The 25155-nt window shown below is 59.5% G+C and overlaps 1 protein-coding gene across 2 annotated transcripts in view; it reads left to right on the plus strand.

Annotated features, from left to right (window-relative positions):
- LOC141178619 (uncharacterized) overlaps positions 1-25155 on the plus strand; it is a 45328-nt gene that overhangs the window by 14041 nt on the left and 6132 nt on the right. For both annotated transcript variants that reach the window (XM_073660502.1, XM_073660503.1), the window contains exons 2-5: positions 24154-24293; positions 24423-24602; positions 24686-24809; positions 24893-24981. In XM_073660502.1, coding sequence (XP_073516603.1) covers positions 24225-24293; positions 24423-24602; positions 24686-24809; positions 24893-24981 — 462 coding nt within the window. In that variant the 5' untranslated portion in view covers positions 24154-24224. The remainder of the gene's footprint in view (positions 1-24153; positions 24294-24422; positions 24603-24685; positions 24810-24892; positions 24982-25155) is intronic.

Here is a 25155-nt window from a genome sequence, read left to right on the forward strand (position 1 = left end):
CTCTGCTCCGTACACCTCGTACACACGCGGCTCTGCTCCGTACACCTCGTACACACGCGGCTCTGCTCCGTACACCTCGTACACACGCGGCTCCATTCCGTACACCTCATACACACGCGGCTCTGCTCCGTACACCTCATACACACGCGGCTCTGCTCCGTACACCTCATACACGCGCGGCTCTGCTCCGTACACCTCATACACGCGCGGCTCCGCTAAGTACACACGCGGCTCCGCTCCGTACACCTCGTACACACGCGGCTCCGCTCCGTACACCTCGTACACATGCGGCTCCGCTCCGTACACCTCGTACACACGGCTCCGCTCCGTACACCTCGTACACATACGGCTCTACTCCGTACACCTCGTACACACGCGGCTCCGCTCCGTACACCTCGTACATGCCCGGCTCCGCTCTGTACACGTGCGGCTCCGCTCCGTATATTTCGTACACACGCGGCTCCGCTCCGTACATCTTGTGCACACGCGGCTCCGCTCCGTACACCTCGTACACATGCGGATCCGCTCCGTACACCTCATACAGACGCGGCTCTGCTCCGTACACCTCGTACACACGCGGCTCTGCTCCGTACACCTCGTACACACGCGGCTCTGCTCCGTACACCTCGTACACACTCGGCTCTGCTCCGTACACGTCATAGACACACGCGGCTCCGCTCCGCACACCTCGTACACACGCGGTTCCGCTCCGCACACCTCGTACACGCGCGGTTCCGCCCCGTACACCTCGTACACACGCTGCTCCGCCCCGTACACCTCGTACACACGCGGCTCAGCTCCGTACACCTCGTACACACGCGGCTCAGCTCCGTACACCTCGTACACACGCAGCTATGCTCCGTACACCTCGTACACGCGCGGCTCCGCTCCGTACACACGCGGCTCCACGCCGTACACCTCATACACACACGGCTCTGCTCCGTACACCTCGTACACACGCGGCTCCACTCCGTAGACCTCATACACACAGGGCTCCTCTCCGTACACCTTGTACACACACGGCTCCTCTCCGTACACCTTGTACACACACGGCTCCTCTCCGTACACCTTGTACACACACGGCTCCTCTCCGTACACCTTGTACACACACGGCTCCTCTCCGTACACCTTGTACACACACGGCTCCGCTCCGTACACCTCGTACACATGCGGCTCCGCTCCGTACACATCGTAGATGCGCGGCTCCGCTCCGTACACCTCGTACACACACGGCTCTGCTCCGTACACCTCTTACACATGCGGCTCCGTTCCATACACCTCGGACACACGCGGCTCCACTCCGTAGACCTCATACACACAGGGCTCCTCTCCGTACACCTTGTACACACACGGCTCCTCTCCGTACACCTTGTACACACACGGCTCCGCTCCGTACACCTCGTACACATGCGGCTCCGCTCCGTACACATCGTAGATGCGCGGCTCCGCTCCGTACACCTCGTACACACACGGCTCTGCTCCGTACACCTCTTACACATGCGGCTCCGTTCCATACACCTCGGACACACGCGGCTCCGCTCCGTACACCTCGTACATGCCCGGCTCCGCTCTGTACAGGTGCGGCTCTGCTCCGTATATTTCGTACACAGGCGGTTCCGCTCCGTACATCTTGTACACACACTGCTCCGCCCCGTACACCTCGTACACACGGCTCCGCCCCGTACACCTCGTACACACGGCTCCGCTCCGTACACCTCGTACACATGCGGCTCCGCTCCGTACACCTCGTACACGCGCGGCTCCGCTCCGTACACCTCGTACACGCGCGGCTCCGCTCCGTACACCTCGTACACGCGCGGCTCCGCTCCGTACACCTCGTACACGCGCGGCTCCGCTCCGTACACCTCGTACACGCGCGGCTCCGCTCCGTACACCTCGTACACGCGCGGCTCCGCTCCGTACACCTCGTACACGCGCGGCTCCGCTCCGTACACCTCGTACACGCGCGGCTCCGCTCCGTACACCTCGTACACGCGCGGCTCCGCTCCGTACACCTCGTACACGCGCGGCTCCGCTCCGTACACCTCGTACACGCGCGGCTCCGCTCCGTACACCTCGTACACGCGCGGCTCCGCTCCGTACACCTCGTACACGCGCGGCTCCGCTCCGTACACCTCGTACACGCGCGGCTCCGCTCCGTACACCTCGTACACGCGCGGCTCCGCTCCGTACACCTCGTACACGCGCGGCTCCGCTCCGTACACCTCGTACACGCGCGGCTCCGCTCCGTACACCTCGTACACGCGCGGCTCTGCTCCGTACACCTCGTAGACGCGCGGCTCTGCTCCATACACCTTGTACACACGCGGCTCTGCTCCGTACACCTCGTACACACGCGGCTCTGCTCTGTACACCTCGTACACATGCGGCTCCGTTCCGTACACCTCGGACACACGCGGCTCCGCTCCATACACCTCGTACACGCGCGGCTCCGCTCCGTATATTTCGTACACACGCGGCTCCGCTCCGTACATCTCGTACACACACTGCTCCGCACCGTACACCTCGTACACACGCGGCTCCGCTCCGTACACCTCGTACACACGCGGCTCCGCTCCGAACACTTCATACAGACGCGTCTCTGCTCCGTACACCTCGTACACACGCGTCTCTGCTCCGTACACCTCGTACACACGCGTCTCTGCTCCGTACACCTCGTACACACGCGTCTCTGCTCCGTACACCTCGTACACACGCGTCTCTGCTCCGTACACCTCGTACACACGCGTCTCTGCTCCGTACACCTCGTACACACGCGTCTCTGCTCCGTACACCTCGTACACACGCGTCTCTGCTCCGTACACCTCGTACACACGCGTCTCTGCTCCGTACACCTCGTACACACGCGGCTCTGCTCCGTACACCTCGTACACACGCGGCTCTGCTCCGTACACCTCGTACACACGCGGCTCTGCTCCGTACACCTCGTACACACGCGGCTCTGCTCCGTACACCTCGTACACACGCGGCTCTGCTCCGTACACCTCGTACACACGCGGCTCTGCTCCGTACACCTCGTACACACGCGGCTCTGCTCCGTACACCTCGTACACACGCGGCTCTGCTCCGTACACCTCGTACACACGCGGCTCTGCTCCGTACACCTCGTACACACGCGGCTCTGCTCCGTACACCTCGTACACACGCGGCTCTGCTCCGTACACCTCGTACACACGCGGCTCTGCTCCGTACACCTCGTACACACGCGGCTCTGCTCCGTACACCTCGTACACACGCGGCTCTGCTCCGTACACCTCGTACACACGCGGCTCTGCTCCGTACACCTCGTACACACGCGGCTCTGCTCCGTACACCTCGTACACACGCGGCTCTGCTCCGTACACCTCGTACACACGCGGCTCTGCTCCGTACACCTCGTACACACGCGGCTCTGCTCCGTACACCTCGTACACACGCGGCTCTGCTCCGTACACCTCGTACACACGCGGCTCTGCTCCGTACACCTCGTACACACGCGGCTCTGCTCCGTACACCTCGTACACACGCGGCTCTGCTCCGTACACCTCGTACACACGCGGCTCTGCTCCGTACACCTCGTACACACGCGGCTCTGCTCCGTACACCTCGTACACACGCGGCTCTGCTCCGTACACCTCGTACACACGCGGCTCTGCTCCGTACACCTCGTACACACGCGGCTCTGCTCCGTACACCTCGTACACACGCGGCTCTGCTCCGTACACCTCGTACACACGCGGCTCTGCTCCGTACACCTCGTACACACGCGGCTCTGCTCCGTACACCTCGTACACACGCGGCTCTGCTCCGTACACCTCGTACACACGCGGCTCTGCTCCGTACACCTCGTACACACGCGGCTCTGCTCCGTACACCTCGTACACACGCGGCTCTGCTCCGTACACCTCGTACACACGCGGCTCTGCTCCGTACACCTCGTACACACGCGGCTCTGCTCCGTACACCTCGTACACACGCGGCTCTGCTCCGTACACCTCGTACACACGCGGCTCTGCTCCGTACACCTCGTACACACGCGGCTCTGCTCCGTACACCTCGTACACACGCGGCTCTGCTCCGTACACCTCGTACACACGCGGCTCTGCTCCGTACACCTCGTACACACGCGGCTCTGCTCCGTACACCTCGTACACGCGCGGCTCCACTCAATACACCTCGTACACACGCGGCTCCGCTCCGTACACCTCGTACACATGCGGCTCCGCTCCGTACACCTCGTACACACGACTCTGCTCCGTACACCTTGTATACACACGGCTCCGCTCCATACACCTTGTACACATGCGGCTCCGTTCCGTACACCTCGGACACACGCGGCTCTGCTCCATACACCTCGTACATACCCAGCTCCGCTCCGTACACGCGTGGCTCCGCTCCGTACATCTCGTACACACACTGCTCTGCCTCGTACACCTCGTACACACGCGGCTCTGCTCCGTACACCTCGTACACATGCGGCTCTGCTCCGTACACCTCATACAGACGCGGCTCTGCTCCGAACACCTCGTACACACGCGGCTCTGCTCCGTACACCTCGTACACACGCGGCTCTGCTCCGTACACCTCGTACACACGCGGCTCTGCTCCGTACACCTCGTACACACACGGCTCTGCTCCGTACACCTCATACACATGCGGCTCCATTCCGTACACCTCGTACACACGCGGCTCTGCTCCGTACACCTCGTACACACGCGGCTCTGCTCCGTACACCTCATACACGCGCGGCTCCGCTAAGTACACACGCGGCTCAACTCAGTACACCTCGTACACATGCGGCTCCGCTCCGTACACCTCGTACACAAGGCTCCGCTCCGTACACCTCGTACACATACGGCTCTACTCCGTACACCTCGTACACGCGCGGCTCCGCTCCGTACACCTCGTACACGCGCGGCTCCGCTCCGTACACCTAGTACACACGCGGATCCACTCCGTACACCTCGTACACGCGCGGCTCCGCTCCGTACACCTCATACACACACGACTCTGCTCCGTACACCTCGTACACACGCGGCTCCACTCTGTAGACCTCATACACACATGGCTCTGCTCCGTACACCTCGTACACACGCGGCTCCTCTCCGTACACCTCGTACACACGCGTGGCTCCGTACACTTTGTACACACACGGCTCCGCTCCGTACACCTTGTACACATGCGGCTCCGCTCCGTACACCTCGTAGACGCGCGGCTCCGCTCCGTACACCTCGTACACACACGGCTCTGCTCCGTACACATGCGGCTCCGTTCCATACACCTCGGACACACGCGGCTCCGCTCCGTACACCTCGTACATGCCCGGCTCCGCTCTGTACAGGTGCGGTTCCGCTCCGTATATTTCGTACACACGCGGCTCCGCTCCGTACATCTTGTACACACACTGCTCCGCTCCGTACATCTTGTACACACACTGCTCCGCCCCGTACACCTCGTAAACACACTGCTCCGCCCCGTACACCTCGTACACACGGCTCCGCTCCGTACACCTCGTACACATGCGGCTCCGCTCCGTACACCTCGTACACGCGAGGCTCAGCTCCGTACACCTCGTACACGCGCGGCTCCGCTCCGTACACCTCGTACACGCGCGGCTCCGCTCCGTACACCTCGTACACGCGCGGCTCCGCTTCGTACACGCGCGGCTCCGCTCCGTACACCTCGTACACGCGCGGCTCCGCTCCGTACACCTCGTACACGCGCGGCTCCGCTCCGTACACCTCGTACACGCGCGGCTCCGCTCCGTACACCTCGTACACGCGCGGCTCCGCTCCGTACACCTCGTACACGCGCGGCTCCGCTCCGTACACCTCGTACACGCGCGGCTCCGCTCCGTACACCTCGTACACGCGCGGCTCCGCTCCGTACACCTCGTACACGCGCGGCTCCGCTCCGTACACCTCGTACACGCGCGGTTCCGCTCCGTACACCTCGTACACGCGCGGTTCCGCTCCGTACACCTCGTACACGCGCGGTTCCGCTCCGTACACCTCGTACACGCGCGGCTCCGCTCCGTACACCTCGTACACGCGCGGCTCCGCTCCGTACACCTCGTACACGCGCGGCTCCGCTCCGTACACCTCGTACACGCGCGGCTCCGCTCCGTACACCTCGTACACGCGCGGCTCCGCTCCGTACACCTCGTACACGCGCGGCTCCGCTCCGTACACCTCGTACACACGCGGCACCGCTCCATACACCTCGTACATGCCCGGCTCCGCTCCGTACACGCGCGGCTCCGCTCCGTATATTTCGTACACACGCGGCTCTGCTCCGTACACCTCGTACACACGCGGCTCTGCTCCGTACACCTCGTACACACGCGGCTCTGCTCCGTACACCTCGTACACACGCGGCTCTGCTCCGTACACCTCGTACACACGCGGCTCTGCTCCGTACACCTCGTACACACGCGTCTCTGCTCCGTACACCTCGTACACACGCGTCTCTGCTCCGTACACCTCGTACACACACGGCTCTGCTCCGTACACCTCGTACACACGCGGCTCCGCTCCGTACACGCGCGGCTCCACTCAATACACCTCGTACACACGCGGCTCCGCTCCGTACACCTCGTACACATGCGGCTCCGCTCCGTACACCTCGTACACATGCGGCTCCGCTCCGTACACCTCGTATACACACGGCTCTGCTCCGTACACCTCGTACACACGCGGCTCCGCTCCGTACACGCGCGGTTCCACTCAATACACCTCGTACACATGCGGCTCCGCTCCGTACACCTCGTACACATGCGGCTCCGCTCCGTACACCTCGTATACACACGGCTCCGCTCCGTACACCTCGTACACATGCGGCTCCGTTCCGTACACCTCGGACACACGCGGCTCTGCTCCATACACCTCGTACATGCCCAGCTCCGCTCCGTACACGCGCTGCTCCGCTCCGTACATCTCGTACACACACTGCTCTGCCTCGTACACACGCGGCTCCGCACACCCCGTACACCTCGTACACATGCGGCTCTGCTCCGTACACCTCATACAGACGCGGCTCTGCTCCGTACACCTCGTACACACGCGGCTCTGCTCCGTACACCTCGTACACACGCGGCTCCACTCTGTAGACCTCATACACACATGGCTCTGCTCCGTACACCTCGTACACACGCGGCTCCTCTCCGTACACCTCGTACACACGCGTGGCTCCGTACACTTTGTACACACACGGCTCCGCTCCGTACACCTTGTACACATGCGGCTCCGCTCCGTACACCTCGTAGACGCGCGGCTCCGCTCCGTACACCTCGTACACACACGGCTCTGCTCCGTACACATGCGGCTCCGTTCCATACACCTCAGACACACGCGGCTCCGCTCCGTACACCTCGTACATGCCCGGCTCCGCTCTGTACAGGTGCGGTTCTGCTCCGTATATTTCGTACACACGCGGCTCCGCTCCGTACATCTTGTACACACACTGCTCCGCCCCGTACACCTCGTAAACACACTGCTCCGCCCCGTACACCTCGTACACACGGCTCCGCTCCGTACACCTCGTACACATGCGGCTCCGCTCCGTACACCTCGTACACATGAGGCTCAGCTCCGTACACCTCGTACACGCGCGGCTCCGCTCCGTACACCTCGTACACGCGCGGCTCCGCTCCGTACACCTCGTACACGCGCGGCTCCGCTTCGTACACGCGCGGCTCCGCTCCGTACACCTCGTACACGCGCGGATCCGCTCCGTACACCTCGTACACGCGCGGCTCCGCTCCGTACACCTCGTACACGCGCGGCTCCGCTCCGTACACCTCGTACACGCGCGGCTCCGCTCCGTACACCTCGTACACGCGCGGCTCCGCTCCGTACACCTCGTACACGCGCGGCTCCGCTCCGTACACCTCGTACACGCGCGGCTCCGCTCCGTACACCTCGTACACGCGCGGCTCCGCTCCGTACACCTCGTACACGCGCGGCTCCGCTCCGTACACCTCGTACACGCGCGGTTCCGCTCCGTACACCTCGTACACGCGCGGTTCCGCTCCGTACACCTCGTACACGCGCGGTTCCGCTCCGTACACCTCGTACACGCGCGGCTCCGCTCCGTACACCTCGTACACGCGCGGCTCCGCTCCGTACACCTCGTACACGCGCGGCTCCGCTCCGTACACCTCGTACACGCGCGGCTCCGCTCCGTACACCTCGTACACGCGCGGCTCTCCTCCGTACACCTCGGACACACGCGGCACCGCTCCATACACCTCGTACATGCCCGGCTCCGCTCCGTACACGCGCGGCTCCGCTCCGTATATTTCGTATACACGCGGCTCTGCTCCGTACACCTCGTACACACGCGGCTCTGCTCCGTACACCTCGTACACACGCGGCTCTGCTCCGTACACCTCGTACACACGCGTCTCTGCTCCGTACACCTCGTACACACGCGTCTCTGCTCCGTACACCTCGTACACACACGGCTCTGCTCCGTACACCTCGTACACACGCGGCTCCGCTCCGTACACGCGCGGCTCCACTCAATACACCTCGTACACACGCGGCTCCGCTCCGTACACCTCGTACACATGCGGCTCCGCTCCGTACACCTCGTACACATGCGGCTCCGCTCCGTACACCTCGTATACACACGGCTCTGCTCCGTACACCTCGTACACACGCGGCTCCGCTCCGTACACGCGCGGCTCCACTCAATACACCTCGTACACACGCGGCTCCGCTCCGTACACCTCGTACACATGCGGCTCCGCTCCGTACACCTCGTATACACACGGCTCCGCTCCGTACACCTCGTACACATGCGGCTCCGTTCCGTACACCTCGGACACACGCGGCTCTGCTCCATACACCTCGTACATGCCCAGCTCCGCTCCGTACACGCGCGGCTCCGCTCCGTACATCTCGTACACACACTGCTCTGCCTCGTACACCTCGTACACACGCGGCTCCGCACACCCCGTACACCTCGTACACATGCGGCTCTGCTCCGTACACCTCATACAGACGCGGCTCTGCTCCGTACACCTCGTACACACGCGGCTCTGCTCCGTACACCTCGTACACACGCGGCTCTGCTCCGTACACCTCGTACACACGCGGCTCTGCTCCGTACACCTCGTACACACACGGCTCTGCTCCGTACACCTCGTACACATGCGGCTCTGCTCCGTACACCTCGTACACATGCGGCTCCGTTCCGTACACCTCATACACACGCGGCTCTGCTCCGTACACCTCGTACACACGCGGCTCTGCTCCGTACACCTCATACACATGCGGCTCCGCTCCGTACACCTCGTACACGCGCGGCTCCGCTAAGTACACACGCGGCTCCGCTCCGTACACCTCGTACACACGCGGCTCCGCTCCGTACACCTCGTACACACGGCTCCGCTCCGTACACCTCGTACACATACGGCTCCGCTCCGTACACCTCGTACACGCGCGGCTCCGCTCCGTACACCTCGTACACGCGCGGCTCCGCTCCGTACACCTCGTACACGCGCGGCTCCGCTCCGTACACCTCGTACACGCGCGGTTCCGCTCCGTACACCTCGTACACGCGCGGTTCCGCTCCGTACACCTCGTACACGCGCGGCTCCGCTCCGTACACCTCGTACACGCGCGGCTCCGCTCCGTACACCTCGTACACGCGCGGCTCCGCTCCGTACACCTCGTACACGCGCGGCTCCGCTCCGTACACCTCGTACACGCGCGGCTCCGCTCCGTACACCTCGTACACGCGCGGCTCCGCTCCGTACACCTCGTACACGCGCGGCTCCGCTCCGTACACCTCGTACACGCGCGGCTCCGCTCCGTACACCTCGTACACGCGCGGCTCCGCTCCGTACACCTCGTACACGCGCGGCTCCGCTCCGTACACCTCGTACACGCGCGGCTCTCCTCCGTACACCTCGGACACACGCGGCACCGCTCCATACACCTCGTACATGCCCGGCTCCGCTCCGTACACGCGCGGCTCCGCTCCGTATATTTCGTACACACGCGGCTCTGCTCCGTACACCTCGTACACACGCGGCTCTGCTCCGTACACCTCGTACACACGCGGCTCTGCTCCGTACACCTCGTACACACGCGTCTCTGCTCCGTACACCTCGTACACACGCGTCTCTGCTCCGTACACCTCGTACACACACGGCTCTGCTCCGTACACCTCGTACACACGCGGCTCCGCTCCGTACACGCGCGGCTCCACTCAATACACCTCGTACACACGCGGCTCCGCTCCGTACACCTCGTACACATGCGGCTCCGCTCCGTACACCTCGTACACATGCGGCTCCGCTCCGTACACCTCGTATACACACGGCTCTGCTCCGTACACCTCGTACACACGCGGCTCCGCTCCGTACACGCGCGGCTCCACTCAATACACCTCGTACACACGCGGCTCCGCTCCGTACACCTCGTACACATGCGGCTCCGCTCCGTACACCTCGTATACACACGGCTCCGCTCCGTACACCTCGTACACATGCGGCTCCGTTCCGTACACCTCGGACACACGCGGCTCTGCTCCATACACCTCGTACATGCCCAGCTCCGCTCCGTACACGCGCGGCTCCGCTCCGTACATCTCGTACACACACTGCTCTGCCTCGTACACCTCGTACACACGCGGCTCCGCACACCCCGTACACCTCGTACACATGCGGCTCTGCTCCGTACACCTCATACAGACGCGGCTCTGCTCCGTACACCTCGTACACACGCGGCTCTGCTCCGTACACCTCGTACACACGCGGCTCTGCTCCGTACACCTCGTACACACGCGGCTCTGCTCCGTACACCTCGTACACACACGGCTCTGCTCCGTACACCTCGTACACATGCGGCTCTGCTCCGTACACCTCGTACACATGCGGCTCCGTTCCGTACACCTCATACACACGCGGCTCTGCTCCGTACACCTCGTACACACGCGGCTCTGCTCCGTACACCTCATACACATGCGGCTCCGCTCCGTACACCTCGTACACGCGCGGCTCCGCTAAGTACACACGCGGCTCCGCTCCGTACACCTCGTACACACGCGGCTCCGCTCCGTACACCTCGTACACATGCGGCTCCGCTCCGTACACCTCGTACACACGGCTCCGCTCCGTACACCTCGTACACATACGGCTCCGCTCCGTACACCTCGTACACGCGCGGCTCCGCTCCGTACACCTCGTACACGCGCGGCTCCGCTCCGTACACCTCGTACACGCGCGGCTCCGCTCCGTACACCTCGTACACGCGCGGCTCCGCTCCGTACACCTCGTACACGCGCGGCTCCGCTCCGTACACCTCGTACACGCGCGGCTCCGCTCCGTACACCTCGTACACGCGCGGCTCCGCTCCGTACACCTCGTACACGCGCGGCTCCGCTCCGTACACCTCGTACACGCGCGGCTCCGCTCCGTACACCTCGTACACGCGCGGATCCACTCCGTACACGCGCGGGTCCGCTCCGTGCACCTCGTACACGTGCGGCTCCGCTCTGTACACCTCGTACACACGGCTCCGCTCTGTACACCTCGTACACACGCGGCTCCGCTCTGTACACACGCGGCTCCGCTCTGTACACACGCGGCTCCGCTCTGTACACACGCGGCTCCGCTCTGTACACCTCGTAAACACGCGGCTCTGCTCCGTACACCTCGTACACACTCGGCTCCGCTCCGTACACCTCGTACACATGCGGCTCCGCTCCATACACCTCGTACACACGCGGCTCCGCTCCGTACACCTCGTACACACTCGGCTCCGCTCCGTACACCTCGTACACACACGGCTCCGCTCCTACACGCGCGGCTCCGCTCCGTACACACGCGGCTCCACTCAGTACACCTCGTACACACGCAGCTCCGCTCAGTACACCTCGTACACACGCAGCTTTGCTCCGTACACCTCGTACACACGCGGCTCTGCTCCGTACACCTCGTACACACGCGGCTCTGCTCCGTACACCTCGTACACACGCGGCTCTGCTCCGTACACCTCGTACACACGCGGCTCGGCTACGTACACCTCGTACACGCGGCTCCGCTCCGTACACCTCGTACAAACACGGCTCCGCTCCGTACACCTCGTACACGCTGCTCCGATCCGTACACCTCGTACACACGCGGCTCTGCTCCGTACACCTCGTACACGCGATTCTGCTCCGTACACCTCGTACACACGCGGCTCTGCTCCGTACACCCCGTACACACGCGGCTCTGCTCCGTACACCTCGTACACACGCGGCTCTGCTCCGTACACCTCGTACACACGCGGTTCCGCTCCGTATACACGCGGCTCCACTCAGTACACCTCGTACACACGCGGCTCCGCTCCGTACACCTCGTACACATGCGGCTCCGCTCCGTAGACCCGGATCTGCTCCGTACACCTTGTACACGCTCGACTCCGCTCCGTACACCTCGTACACGCCCGGCTCCGCGACATACACCTCGTACACGCCCGGCTCCGCGCCATACACCTCGTACACGCCCGGCTCCGCTCCGTACACCTCGTACACGCGCGGCTCCGCTCCGTACACCTCGTACACATGGCTCTGCTCCGTACACCTCGTACACGCGCGGCTCCGCTCCGTACACACGCGGCTCCACTCAGTACACCTCGTACACACGCGGCTCCGCTCCGTACACCTCGTACACATGCGGCTCCGCTCCGTACTCCTCGTACACACGCGGCTCCGCTCCGTACACCTCGTACACACGCGGCTCTGCTCCGTACACCTCGTACACACACAGCTCTGCTCCGTACACCTCGTACACATGCGGCTCCGTTCCGTACACCTCGGACACACGCGGCTCCGCTCCATACACCCCGTACATGCCCGGCTCCGCTCCGTACACGCGCGGCTCCGCTCCGTATATTTCGTACACACGCGGCTCCGCTCCGTACATCTCGTACACACACTGCTCCGCCCCGTACACCTCGTACACACGCGGCTCCGCTCCGTACACCTCGTACACATGCGGCTCCGCTCCGTACACCTCATACAGACGCGGCTCTGCTCCGTACACCTCGCACACACGCGGCTCTGCTCCGTACACACGCGGCTCTGCTCCGTACACCTCGTACACGCGGCTCTACTCCGTACACCTCGTACACACGCGGCTCCACTCCGTACGCCTCGTACACGCGCGGCTCCGCTCCGCGTACACCTCGTACACACACGGCTCCGCACGCCTCGTACACGCGCGGCTCCGCTCCGTACGCATCGTACACGCGCGGCTGCGCTCCGTATACCTCGTACACGCGCGGCTCTGCTCCGTACACCTGTCACACACGCGGCTCTGCTCCGTACACCTCGTACACACGCGGCTCTGCTCCGTACACCTCGTACACACGGCTCCGCTCCGTACACACGCGGCTCCACTCAGTACACCTCGTACACACGCGGCTCCACTCAGTACACCTCGTACACACGCGGCTCCGCTCAGTACACCTCGTACACACGCGGCTCCGCTCAGTACACCTCGTACACACGCGGCTCCGCTCAGTACACCTCGTACAAACAAGGCTCCGCTCAGTACACCTCGTACACGCAGCTCCGATCCGTACACCTCGTACATATGCGGCTCTGCTCCGTACACCTCGTACATATGCGGCTCTGCTCCGTACACCTCGTACACACACGGCTCCGCTCTGTACACCTCGTACACATGCGGCTCCGCTCCATACACCTCGTACACACGGCTCCGCTCCGTACACCTCGTACACATGCGGCTCCGCTCCGTACACCTTGTACACACGCGGCTCTGCTCCGTACACCTCGTACACACGCGGCTCTGCTCCGTACACCTCGTACACACGCGGCTCTGCTCCGTACACCTCGTACACGCGCGGCTCTGCTCCGTACACCTCGTACACGCGCGGCTCCGCTCCGTACACCTCGTACATATGCGGCTCCGCTCCGTACACCTCGTACATATGCGGCTCTGCTCCGTACACCTCGTACATATGCGGCTCTGCTCCGTACACCTCGTACACACACGGCTCCGCACGCCTCGTACACGCGCGGCTCCGCTCCGTACGCATCGTACACGCGCGGCTGCGCTCCGTATACCTCGTACACGCGCGGCTCTGCTCCGTACACCTCGCACACACGCGGCTCTGCTCCGTACACCTCGTACACACGCGGCTCTGCTCCGTACACCTCGTACACACGGCTCCGCTCCGTACACCTCGTACACGCGCGGCTCCGCTCCGTACACACGCGGCTCCACTCAGTACACCTCGTACACACGCGGCTCCGCTCAGTACACCTCGTACACACGCGGCTCCGCTCAGTACACCTCGTACAAACAAGGCTCCGCTCAGTACACCTCGTACACATGCGGCTCCGCTCCATACACCTCGTACACACGGCTCCGCTCCGTACACCTCGTACATATGCGGCTCTGCTCCGTACACCTCGTACACACGGCTCCGCTCCGTACACCTCGTACACGCGCGGCTCCGCTCCGTACACATGCGGCTCCACTCAGTACACCTCGTACACACGCGGCTCCGCTCAGTACACCTCGTACACACGCGGCTCCGCTCAGTACACCTCGTACACACGCGGCTCCGCTCAGTACACCTCGTACAAACAAGGCTCCGCTCAGTACACCTCGTACACATGCGGCTCCGCTCCATACACCTCGTACACACGGCTCCGCTCCGTACACCTCGTACATATGCGGCTCTGCTCCGTACACCTCGTACACACGGCTCCGCTCTGTACACCTCGTACACATGCGGCTCCGCTCCATACACCTCGTACACACGGCTCCGCTCCATACACCTCGTACACACGGCTCCGCTCCGTACACCTCGTACACATGCGGCTCCGCTCCGTACACCTCGTACACATGCGGCTCTGCTCCGTACACCTCGTACACACGCGGCTCTGCTCCGTACACCTCGTATACACGCGGCTCTGCTCCGTACACCTCGTACACACGCGGCTCTGCTCCGTACACCTCGTACACACGCGGCTCTGCTCCGTACATCTCGTACACGCGGCTCCGCTCCGTACACCTCGTACACGCGCGGCTCCGCTCCGTACACCTCGTACACATGCGGCTCCGCTCCGTACACCTCATACAGACGCGGCTCTGCTCCGTACACCTGGTACACACGCGGCTCTGCTCCGTACACCTGGTACACACGCGGCTCTGCTCCGTACACCTCGTACACACGCGGCTCTGCTCCGTACACCTCGTACACACGCGGCTCTGCTCCGTACACCTCGTACACACGCGGCTCTGCTCCGTACACCTCGTACACACGCGGCTCTGCTCCGTACACACGCGGCTCCGCTCCGTACACCTCGTACACACGCGGCTCCGCTCCGTACACCTCGTACACACGCGGCTCCGCTCCGTACACCTCGTACACACGCGGCTCCGCTCCGTACACCTCGTACACACGCGGCTCCGCTCCGTACACCTCGTACACACGCGGCTCCGCTCCGTACACCTCGTACACATGCGGCTCCGCTCCGTACACCTCATACAGACGCGGCTCTGCTCCGTACACCTGGTACACACGCGGCTCTGCTCCGTACACCTGGTACACACGCGGCTCTGCTCCGTACACCTCGTACACACGCGGCTCTGCTCCGTACACCTCGTACACACGCGGCTCTGCTCCGTACACCTCGTACACACGCGGCTCTGCTCCGTACACACGCGGCTCCGCTCCGTACACCTCGTACACACGCGGCTCCGCTCCGTACACCTCGTACACACGCGGCTCCGCTCCGTACACCTCGTACACACGCGGCTCCGCTCCGTACACCTCGTACACATGCGGCTCCGCTCCGTACACCTCGTACACACGCGGCTCCGCTCCGTACACCTCGTACACACGCGGCTCCGCTCCGTACACCTCGTACACATGCGGCTCCGCTCCGTACACCTCGTACACATGCGGCTCCGCTCCGTACACCTCGTACACGCGCGGCTCCGCTCCGTACACCTCGTACACGCGCGGCTCCGCTCCGTACACCTCGTACACATGGCTCTGCTCCGTACACCTCGTACACGCGCGGCTCCGCTCCGTACACACGCGGCTCCGCTCCGTACACCTCGTACACATGCGGCTCCGCTCCGTACTCCTCGTACACACGCGGCTCTGCTCCGTACACCTCGTACACACGCGGCTCTGCTCCGTACACCTCGTACACACACAGCTCTGCTCCGTACACCTCGTACACATGCGGCTCCGTTCCGTACACCTCGGACACACGCGGCTCCGCTCCATACACCCCGTACATGCCCGGCTCCGCTCCGTACACGCGCGGCTCCGCTCCGTATATTTCGTACACACGCGGCTCCGCTCCGTACATCTCGTACACACACTGCTCCGCCCCGTACACCTCGTACACACGCGGCTCCGCTCCGTACACCTCGTACACATGCGGCTCCGCTCCGTACACCTCATACAGACGCGGCTCTGCTCCGTACACCTCGCACACACGCGGCTCTGCTCCGTACACACGCGGCTCTGCTCCGTACACCTCGTACACGCGGCTCTACTCCGTACACCTCGTACACACGCGGCTCCACTCCGTACGCCTCGTACACGCGCGGCTCCGCTCCGCGTACACCTCGTACACACACGGCTCCGCACGCCTCGTACACGCGCGGCTCCGCTCCGTACGCATCGTACACGCGCGGCTGCGCTCCGTATACCTCGTACACGCGCGGCTCTGCTCCGTACACCTGTCACACACGCGGCTCTGCTCCGTACACCTCGTACACACGCGGCTCTGCTCCGTACACCTCGTACACACGGCTCCGCTCCGTACACACGCGGCTCCACTCAGTACACCTCGTACACACGCGGCTCCACTCAGTACACCTCGTACACACGCGGCTCCGCTCAGTACACCTCGTACACACGCGGCTCCGCTCAGTACACCTCGTACACACGCGGCTCCGCTCAGTACACCTCGTACAAACAAGGCTCCGCTCAGTACACCTCGTACACGCAGCTCCGATCCGTACACCTCGTACATATGCGGCTCTGCTCCGTACACCTCGTACATATGCGGCTCTGCTCCGTACACCTCGTACACACACGGCTCCGCTCTGTACACCTCGTACACATGCGGCTCCGCTCCATACACCTCGTACACATGCGGCTCCGCTCCGTACACCTCGTACACATGCGGCTCCGCTCCGTACACCTCGTACACATGCGGCTCCGCTCCGTACACCTCGTACACACGCGGCTCCGCTCCGTACACCTCGTACACACGCGGCTCTGCTCCGTACACCTCGTACACACGCGGCTCTGCTCCGTACACCTCGTACACGCGCGGCTCCGCTCCGTACACCTCGTACACATGCGGCTCCGCTCCGTACACCTCGTACATATGCGGCTCTGCTCCGTACACCTCGTACATATGCGGCTCTGCTCCGTACACCTCGTACACACACGGCTCCACACGCCTCGTACACGCGCGGCTCCGCTCCGTACGCATCGTACACGCGCGGCTGCGCTCCGTATACCTCGTACACGCGCGGCTCTGCTCCGTACACCTCGCACACACGCGGCTCTGCTCCGTACACCTCGTACACACGCGGCTCTGCTCCGTACACCTCGTACACACGGCTCCGCTCCGTACACCTCGTACACGCGCGGCTCCGCTCCGTACACACGCGGCTCCACTCAGTACACCTCGTACACACGCGGCTCCGCTCAGTACACCTCGTACACACGCGGCTCCGCTCAGTACACCTCGTACAAACAAGGCTCCGCTCAGTACACCTCGTACACATGCGGCTCCGCTCCATACACCTCGTACACACGGCTCCGCTCCGTACACCTCGTACATATGCGGCTCTGCTCCGTACACCTCGTACACACGGCTCCGCTCTGTACACCTCGTACACATGCGGCTCCGCTCCATACACCTCGTACACACGGCTCCGCTCCATACACCTCGTACACACGGCTCCGCTCCATACACCTCGTACACACGGCTCCGCTCCGTACACCTCGTACACATGCGGCTCCGCTCCGTACACCTCGTACACATGCGGCTCTGCTCCGTACACCTCGTACACACGCGGCTCTGCTCCGTACACCTCGTATACACGCGGCTCTGCTCCGTACACCTCGTACACACGCGGCTCTGCTCCGTACACCTCGTACACACGCGGCTCTGCTCCGTACATCTCGTACACGCGGCTCTGCTCCGTACACCTCGTACACGCGCGGCTCCGCTCCGTACACCTCGTACACATGCGGCTCCGCTCCGTACACCTCATACAGACGCGGCTCTGCTCCGTACACCTGGTACACACGCGGCTCTGCTCCGTACACCTCGTACACACGCGGCTCTGCTCCGTACACCTCGTACACACGCGGCTCTGCTCCGTACACCTCGTACACACGCGGCTCTGCTCCGTACACCTCGTACACACGCGGCTCTGCTCCGTACACCTCGTACACACGCGGCTCTGCTCCGTACACCTCGTACACACGCGGCTCTGCTCCGTACACCTCGTACACACGCGGCTCTGCTCCGTACACCTCGTACACACGCGGCTCCGCTCCGTACACCTCGTACACACGCGGCTCCGCTCCGTACACCTCGTACACACGCGGCTCCGCTCCGTACACCTCGTACACACGCGGCTCCGCTCCGTACACCTCGTACACACGCGGCTCCGCTCCGTACACCTCGTACACACGCGGCTCCGCTCCGTACACCTCGTACACACGCGGCTCCGCTCCGTACACCTCGTACACACGCGGCTCCGCTCCGTACACCTCGTACACACGCGGCTCCGCTCCGTACACCTCGTACACACGCGGCTCCGCTCCGTACACCTCGTACACACGCGGCTCCGCTCCGTACACCTCGTACACACGCGGCTCCGCTCCGTACACCTCGTACACACGTGGCTCCGCTCCGTACACCTCGTACACACGCGGCTCCGCTCCGTACACCTCGTACACACGCGGCTCCGCTCCGTACATCTCGTACACACGCGGCTCTGCTCCGTACACCTCGTACACACGCGGCTCTGCTCCGTACACCTCGTACACAGACGGCTCCGCTCCGTACACCTCGTACACACACGGCTCCGCTCCGTACACCTCGTACACACACGGCTCCGCTCCGTACACCTCGTACACACGCGGCTCCGCTCCGTACACCTCGTACACACGCGGCTCTGCTCCGTACACCTCGTACACACGCGGCTCCGCTCCGTACACCTCGTACACACGCGGCTCCGCTCCGTACACCTCGTACATACGCGGCTCCGCTCCGTACACCTCGTACACACACGGCTCCGCTCCGTACACCTCGTACACACGCGGCTCCGCTCCGTACACCTCGTACACACACGGCTCCGCTCCGTACACCTCGTACACACGCGGCTCCGCTCCGTACACCTCGTACACACACGGCTCCGCTCCGTACACCTCGTACACACGCGGCTCTGCTCCGTACACCTCGTACACACACGGCTCTGCTACATCCACACTGTAAACCCCTCCTGACCCCACACATAAACTTCAGCTCATCCAGCACCATGACAACCAGCACAGCAGAGTCCTGCATCCACTGAGGCCCCTGATCATGTGACCCCTGACTCCTCCCCTCCTGTGACCTCATCACAGCTCCTGTGCGCACAGAGCAGCCATATATGTGGTGGCGGCTCTGCAGGTGGAGGTATGTGGAGTTCCCCCATTACTGGAGGCAGGGGGCATTAACCCCTTCAGCACGGAGACTCTTTTGGGGTCTTGTGTTGCCCCTTTATAAGAATCAAGGTTTTTGTTCTGTTTCCTATAATAGATACATACGACCCAACTATGGAGACAGGAAGGGAGGAAACGTATTGTTCTCATAGTACAGGACCCCTTTACTGGCCCCACAGTGTAATGCCCCCATTATGCCCCTTATGCAGTATGTATGATGCCCCCACACAGTGTAATGCCCCCATAATGCCCCTTATGTAGTATGTACGATGCCCCCACAGTGTAATGCCCCCATTATGCCCCTTATGCAGTATGTAAGATGCCCCCACAGTGTAATGCCCCCATTATGCCCCTTATGCAGGATGTATGATGCCCCCACAGTGTAATGCCCCCATTATGCCCCTTATGCAGTATGTATGATGCCCCCCACAGTGTAATGCCCCCATTATGCCCCTTATGCAGTATGTAAGATGCCCCCACAGTGTAATGCCCCCATTATGCCCCTTATGCGGTATGTAAGATGCCCCCACAGTGTAATGCCCCCATTATGCCCCTTATGCAGTATGTATGATGCCCCCACACAGTGTAATGCCCCCATTATGCCCCTTATGCAGGATGTATGATGCCCCAGTGTAATGCCCCCATTATGCCCCTTATGCAGGATGTATGATGCCCCAGTGTAATGCCCCCATTATGCCCCTTATACAGGATGTATGATGCCCCACACAGTGTAATGCCCCCATTATGCCCCTTATGCAGGATGTATGATGCCCCCACACAGTGTAATGTCCCCATTATGCCCCTTATGCAGTATGTACGATGCCCCCCACAGTGTAATGCCCCCATTATGCCCCTTATGCAGTATGTATGATGCCCCCCACAGTGTAATGCCCCCATTTTGCCCCTTATGCAGTATGTATGATGCCCCCACACAGTGTAATGCCCCCATTATGCCCCTTATGCAGTATGTATGATGCCCCCCACACAGTGTACTGCCCCCATTATGCCCCTTATGCAGGATGTATGATGCCCCCACACAGTGTAATGTTCCCCCATTATGCCCTTTATGTAGGATGTATGATGCCCCCACAGTGTAATGCCCCCATTATGCCCCTTATGGAGGATGTATGATGCCCCCACACAGTGTAATGCCCCCATTATGCCCCTTATGCAGGATGTATGATGCCCCCACAGTGTAATGCCCCCATTATGCCCCTTATGCAGGATGTATGATGCCCCCACACAGTGTAATGCCCCCATTATGCTCCTTATGCAGGATGTATGATGCCCCCACACAGTGTAATGCCCCCATTATCCCCCTTATGCAGGATGTATGATGCCCCTACACAGTGTAATATTCCCATAGTATCGCCTGAGGTCCTGAAGTTGGAATAATCCCTCTAGAGTTGGTTTTCCCTTTGCCTGCTCCCCTACATGTAGACCCTCGAGCATGTATACATGCATGTAGGGGAGCAGGCCTTACTAGATATCGAGGCTTTGTACAGTAATATACCGCATGAGGATGGTATCAGAGGAGTAAGATATTTCCTGAAATCCAGGTCAATAGAGTGTAGCAGACATAATGACTTCATGGAGGATCTTCTAAAATTCACTCTTACTCATAACTTCTTTCTTTTTGACGGGAAGTACTTCCACCAGCTCAGGGGTACTGCGATGGGGAGCCTCTGTGCCCCCTCATATGCTAACTTATCCCTGGACTGGTGGGAGGAATCCACAATATTCAGGGATGGTCATAAGTGATGGCAGCCATATATTGGGGTATGGTACAAATATATTGATGACATTTTTATCATCTGGTCGGGGACGAGTGAACAATCTTTTGAATTTGTCAGGGAACTCAACATCAATAGAGTGGGCCTGAGATTTACATCTGAATTTAATTATAATAATTTTTTTATAGCGCCAACATATTCCACAGCACTTTACAATTTTAGGGGGGACTTACACAGACAATACAGACTTTACAGAATAAGCATAACTCAGATATTAAAAGGAGTGAGGGCCCTGCTCACAAGCTTACAGTCTATAAGGAAATAGGGGAGACACAAAAGGTAAAATGTACATATATTGTATAATACAGCCTTAATATACTAAATAGGGTAAGTACATAACACTAGATGAACTGATCGCCAGCCAGTATGTGTACAGTACAGACAGAGGCTATGCAGTGCATGGATGGTATGAGCATGATTTTGAAGAAAATTTTAATATGGGCCAAAACTGGGACAGTTAGATAAGTATGTTGAGGTGATAGGCCAGTCTAAATAAATGGGTTTTTACGGCACGCTTAAAACTGTGGGTATTGGGAATTAATCAAATTGTCCTGGGTAGTGCATTCCAAAGAATTGGTGCAGCATGCGAGAAATCTTGGAGACGGGAGTGGGAGGTGCGGCTTACTGAGGATTTCAGCTTTAAGTCATTACCACCCTACCAGTGCCCTTCGTTCTGCTAGAATGAGACGAGGGAGGAGATGTAGAGTGGTGCTGAATCGTGGATAGCTTTGTGGGTAAGAGCACTAAGTTTATATTGAACTCTGTATTGGATGAGCAATCAGTGCAATGACTGGCACAGGGAAGAGACATCGTTGTATCGGTAGGTGAGACCGATAAGTAAAGAGTTGCAATAGTCCAGACGAGAATGAGTAAGAGCTACAGTAAGAGTCAAAGGAAAGAAAATTTCTAATTCTAGAGATGTTTTTGAGGTATAGAAGACACGAGCGAGCAAGTGATTTGATGTGAGGAGTGAAGGAAAGATCTGAATCAAGTATGACCCCAAGACAGCGGGCATGTTGCTGGCGAGTAATGATGGAGCCACAAACAGAAATGGCAATATCGGGCATAGATAGGTTAGTGGAGGGAGGAAATAAGAGGAGTCCAGTTTTTGACAGATTCAATTTTAGATAGAGGGAGGGCATAGTGTTAGAGACAGCGGAAAGACAATCACTGGTATTTTGTAATAATGCAGGAGTGATGTCCAGAGAAGAGGTGTCTAATTAGGTGTCATCAGCATAGAGATGGTACTGAAAACCGAATTTGCTAATTGTTTGTCCAATAGAAGCGGTGTATAAGTAGAAAAGAAGGGCGTCTAGGACTGATCCTTGAGGAACCCCGAGAATAAGGGGAAGGGGAGAAGAAGAGAAGCCAACAAAAGACACAGTGAAGGAGCGGTCAGAGAGGTAGATCCACAGTGTCGAATGCTGCAGAGAGATCCAGGAGAATCAGCAGGGAGTAGTGACCATTAGATTTTACTGTTAGTTGATCATTAGAAACTTTAGTGAGTGCAGTTTCAGTAGAATGTTAGTTATCTGAGAGATAGCGGATTAGACAGGAGTGGACCACTTGTTCGAGTAGTTTAGAGATAAAGGGAAGATTGGAAACAGGTCTGTAGTTAGCAGCACAGTTCTCGTCGAGGGATGTTTTTTTAAGTAATGGATGTATGCTGGCGTGTTTAAAAAAGGAGGGAAAAATAATAGATGAAAGGTAGAGGTTTAATATTTTAGTTAGGTGAGTAGTGACAGCTGGAGAAAGAGACTGAAGGAGATGTGAGGGAATAGGGTCACTGGTGCAGGTGGTAGAGCGAGAGGAAGAAAGGAGCCTTTTCACTTCTTCTTTCGTGACTGGTTTGAAGTCAGAAAATTAGCAAGATGCAGTGTGGGAGGGAGGAGTATGCATAACATTTGGGGATTGAGAGAAAATTTCCTATCGGATATGGTCATTTTTTTCTTTTAAATAATTGGCCTGATCGTCAGTGCTGAGGTTGATGTTTGAGGCCTGTGCTGTTTGATTAAGGAGAGAGTGAAAAGTGTCAAACAGGTGTTTAGGATTATTGGACCATGAGATGACGAGGTTGTTAAAGTAGGTTTGTTTGGAGAGGTGAAGGGTGGAGTTATAGGTTTTAAGCATAAATTTATAATGGAGGAAATCTTCGGCCAGATTAGATTTTGTCCACAGCCGTTCGGCACACCTGGAGCACCACTGGAGAAAGTGTATTTGCAGTGTGTTCCAGGGTTGTCGCCGTCTGTGCCGAGTTGTTCTCTGTGTAGGAGGTGCGGCTTCATCCAGGGCGCATTGCAATGTTTCGTTATAATGCTTCAGTGCAAAGTCAGGGCATGAGAGGGAGGAGATTGGGGCCAATGATGATTGCAACATTTTCATAAATTTCTGGGTGTTAATGGCATGTATATTTGTATAAGTGTGGAAAGTGGGGGTGTCTTGAGCAGGGTGACAGTTCTTGACAGAGAATGAAAGAAGGTTGTGATCAGAGAGTGGAAGAGGAGAGTTAGTAAAATCATGTATTGAACAGAGCCGGGCGAAGATCAGGTCAAAGAATATTTCCATCTTTATGTATAGGAGAATTAGTAAGCTGTGAAAAATGGTCTTATCCATCAGCTTATCTTTTTCTCATTCAGATCTCTAAAATACCGGATCCTCTCAGTGAAGATCATCTATATAAGAAAATTTTCCTGATTTATCCAGGAAAATGATGGACAAGATGGCGGAGAGGATATTACACCTCGCCCTAGAGATCCTCTTCCGTCTTACTGGAGAGGTGAGAGATTTTGATGACGTCCCATTACATCATTCTTATCTATGGGAATAACAGATGAACAGAACTGGAGAGGTGAGGACTCTGGAAATGTCTGGAGGGAGATTTATTAATGTGTCTCTCCATAACCAGGATTACACAGTAGTGAAGAAGACCTCTAGTGAGCGCTGTCAGGACCCTGTGTCTGAGGAATGGGGAAGACCCCTGAGCCCAATCACAGGGCCTCCACCTCACCCTCTGATACATGAGGACATCAATGACCAGAAGATCCTAGAACTCACCTACAAGATGATTGAGCTGCTGACTGGAGAGGTGACACTGCTGGGAATGCTGGGATATTATACAGTAATGCTATGAAGGGATCTGGGGGATGACGGTATCATTGTATGTGTCAGGTTCCTATAAGATGTCAGGATGTCGCTGTCTATTTCTCCATGGAGGAGTGGGAGTATTTAGAAGGACACAAAGATCTGTACAAGGACGTCATGATGGAGGTTCCCCAGCCCTTCACATCACCAGGTAATAGACAGGACTAAATACACACGGCCTATAATTATCTGTATGTAAAAAATGAATTCAGTCCTTGTATGTGTTTCCTCCAGATCTATCCAGTAAGAGGACAACACCAGAGAGATGTCCCCATCCTCTTCTTCCACAGGACTGTAAACAAGAAGATACCAATGTTCTTCAGGTAGATGGAGAGAAGATGTCATGAGATTTCCCCTATGATGTGTAGACGGCTGTAAAGGTCCTGTCTTCAGTCTTGTTTTATCCACCATTATTATGTTTTAAATTTGTGTTATGAGAACGGTGGAGATAACAGGATTAGAGCTGATCATAGATGTGACTTCTTCATCTGTCTTTG

This window comes from Phyllobates terribilis, unplaced genomic scaffold, assembly GCF_046119375.1.
Source record: "Phyllobates terribilis strain yellow unplaced genomic scaffold, ASM4611937v1 Scaffold_29__1_contigs__length_15306474, whole genome shotgun sequence".
Lineage (NCBI taxonomy): Eukaryota > Metazoa > Chordata > Amphibia > Anura > Dendrobatidae > Phyllobates > Phyllobates terribilis.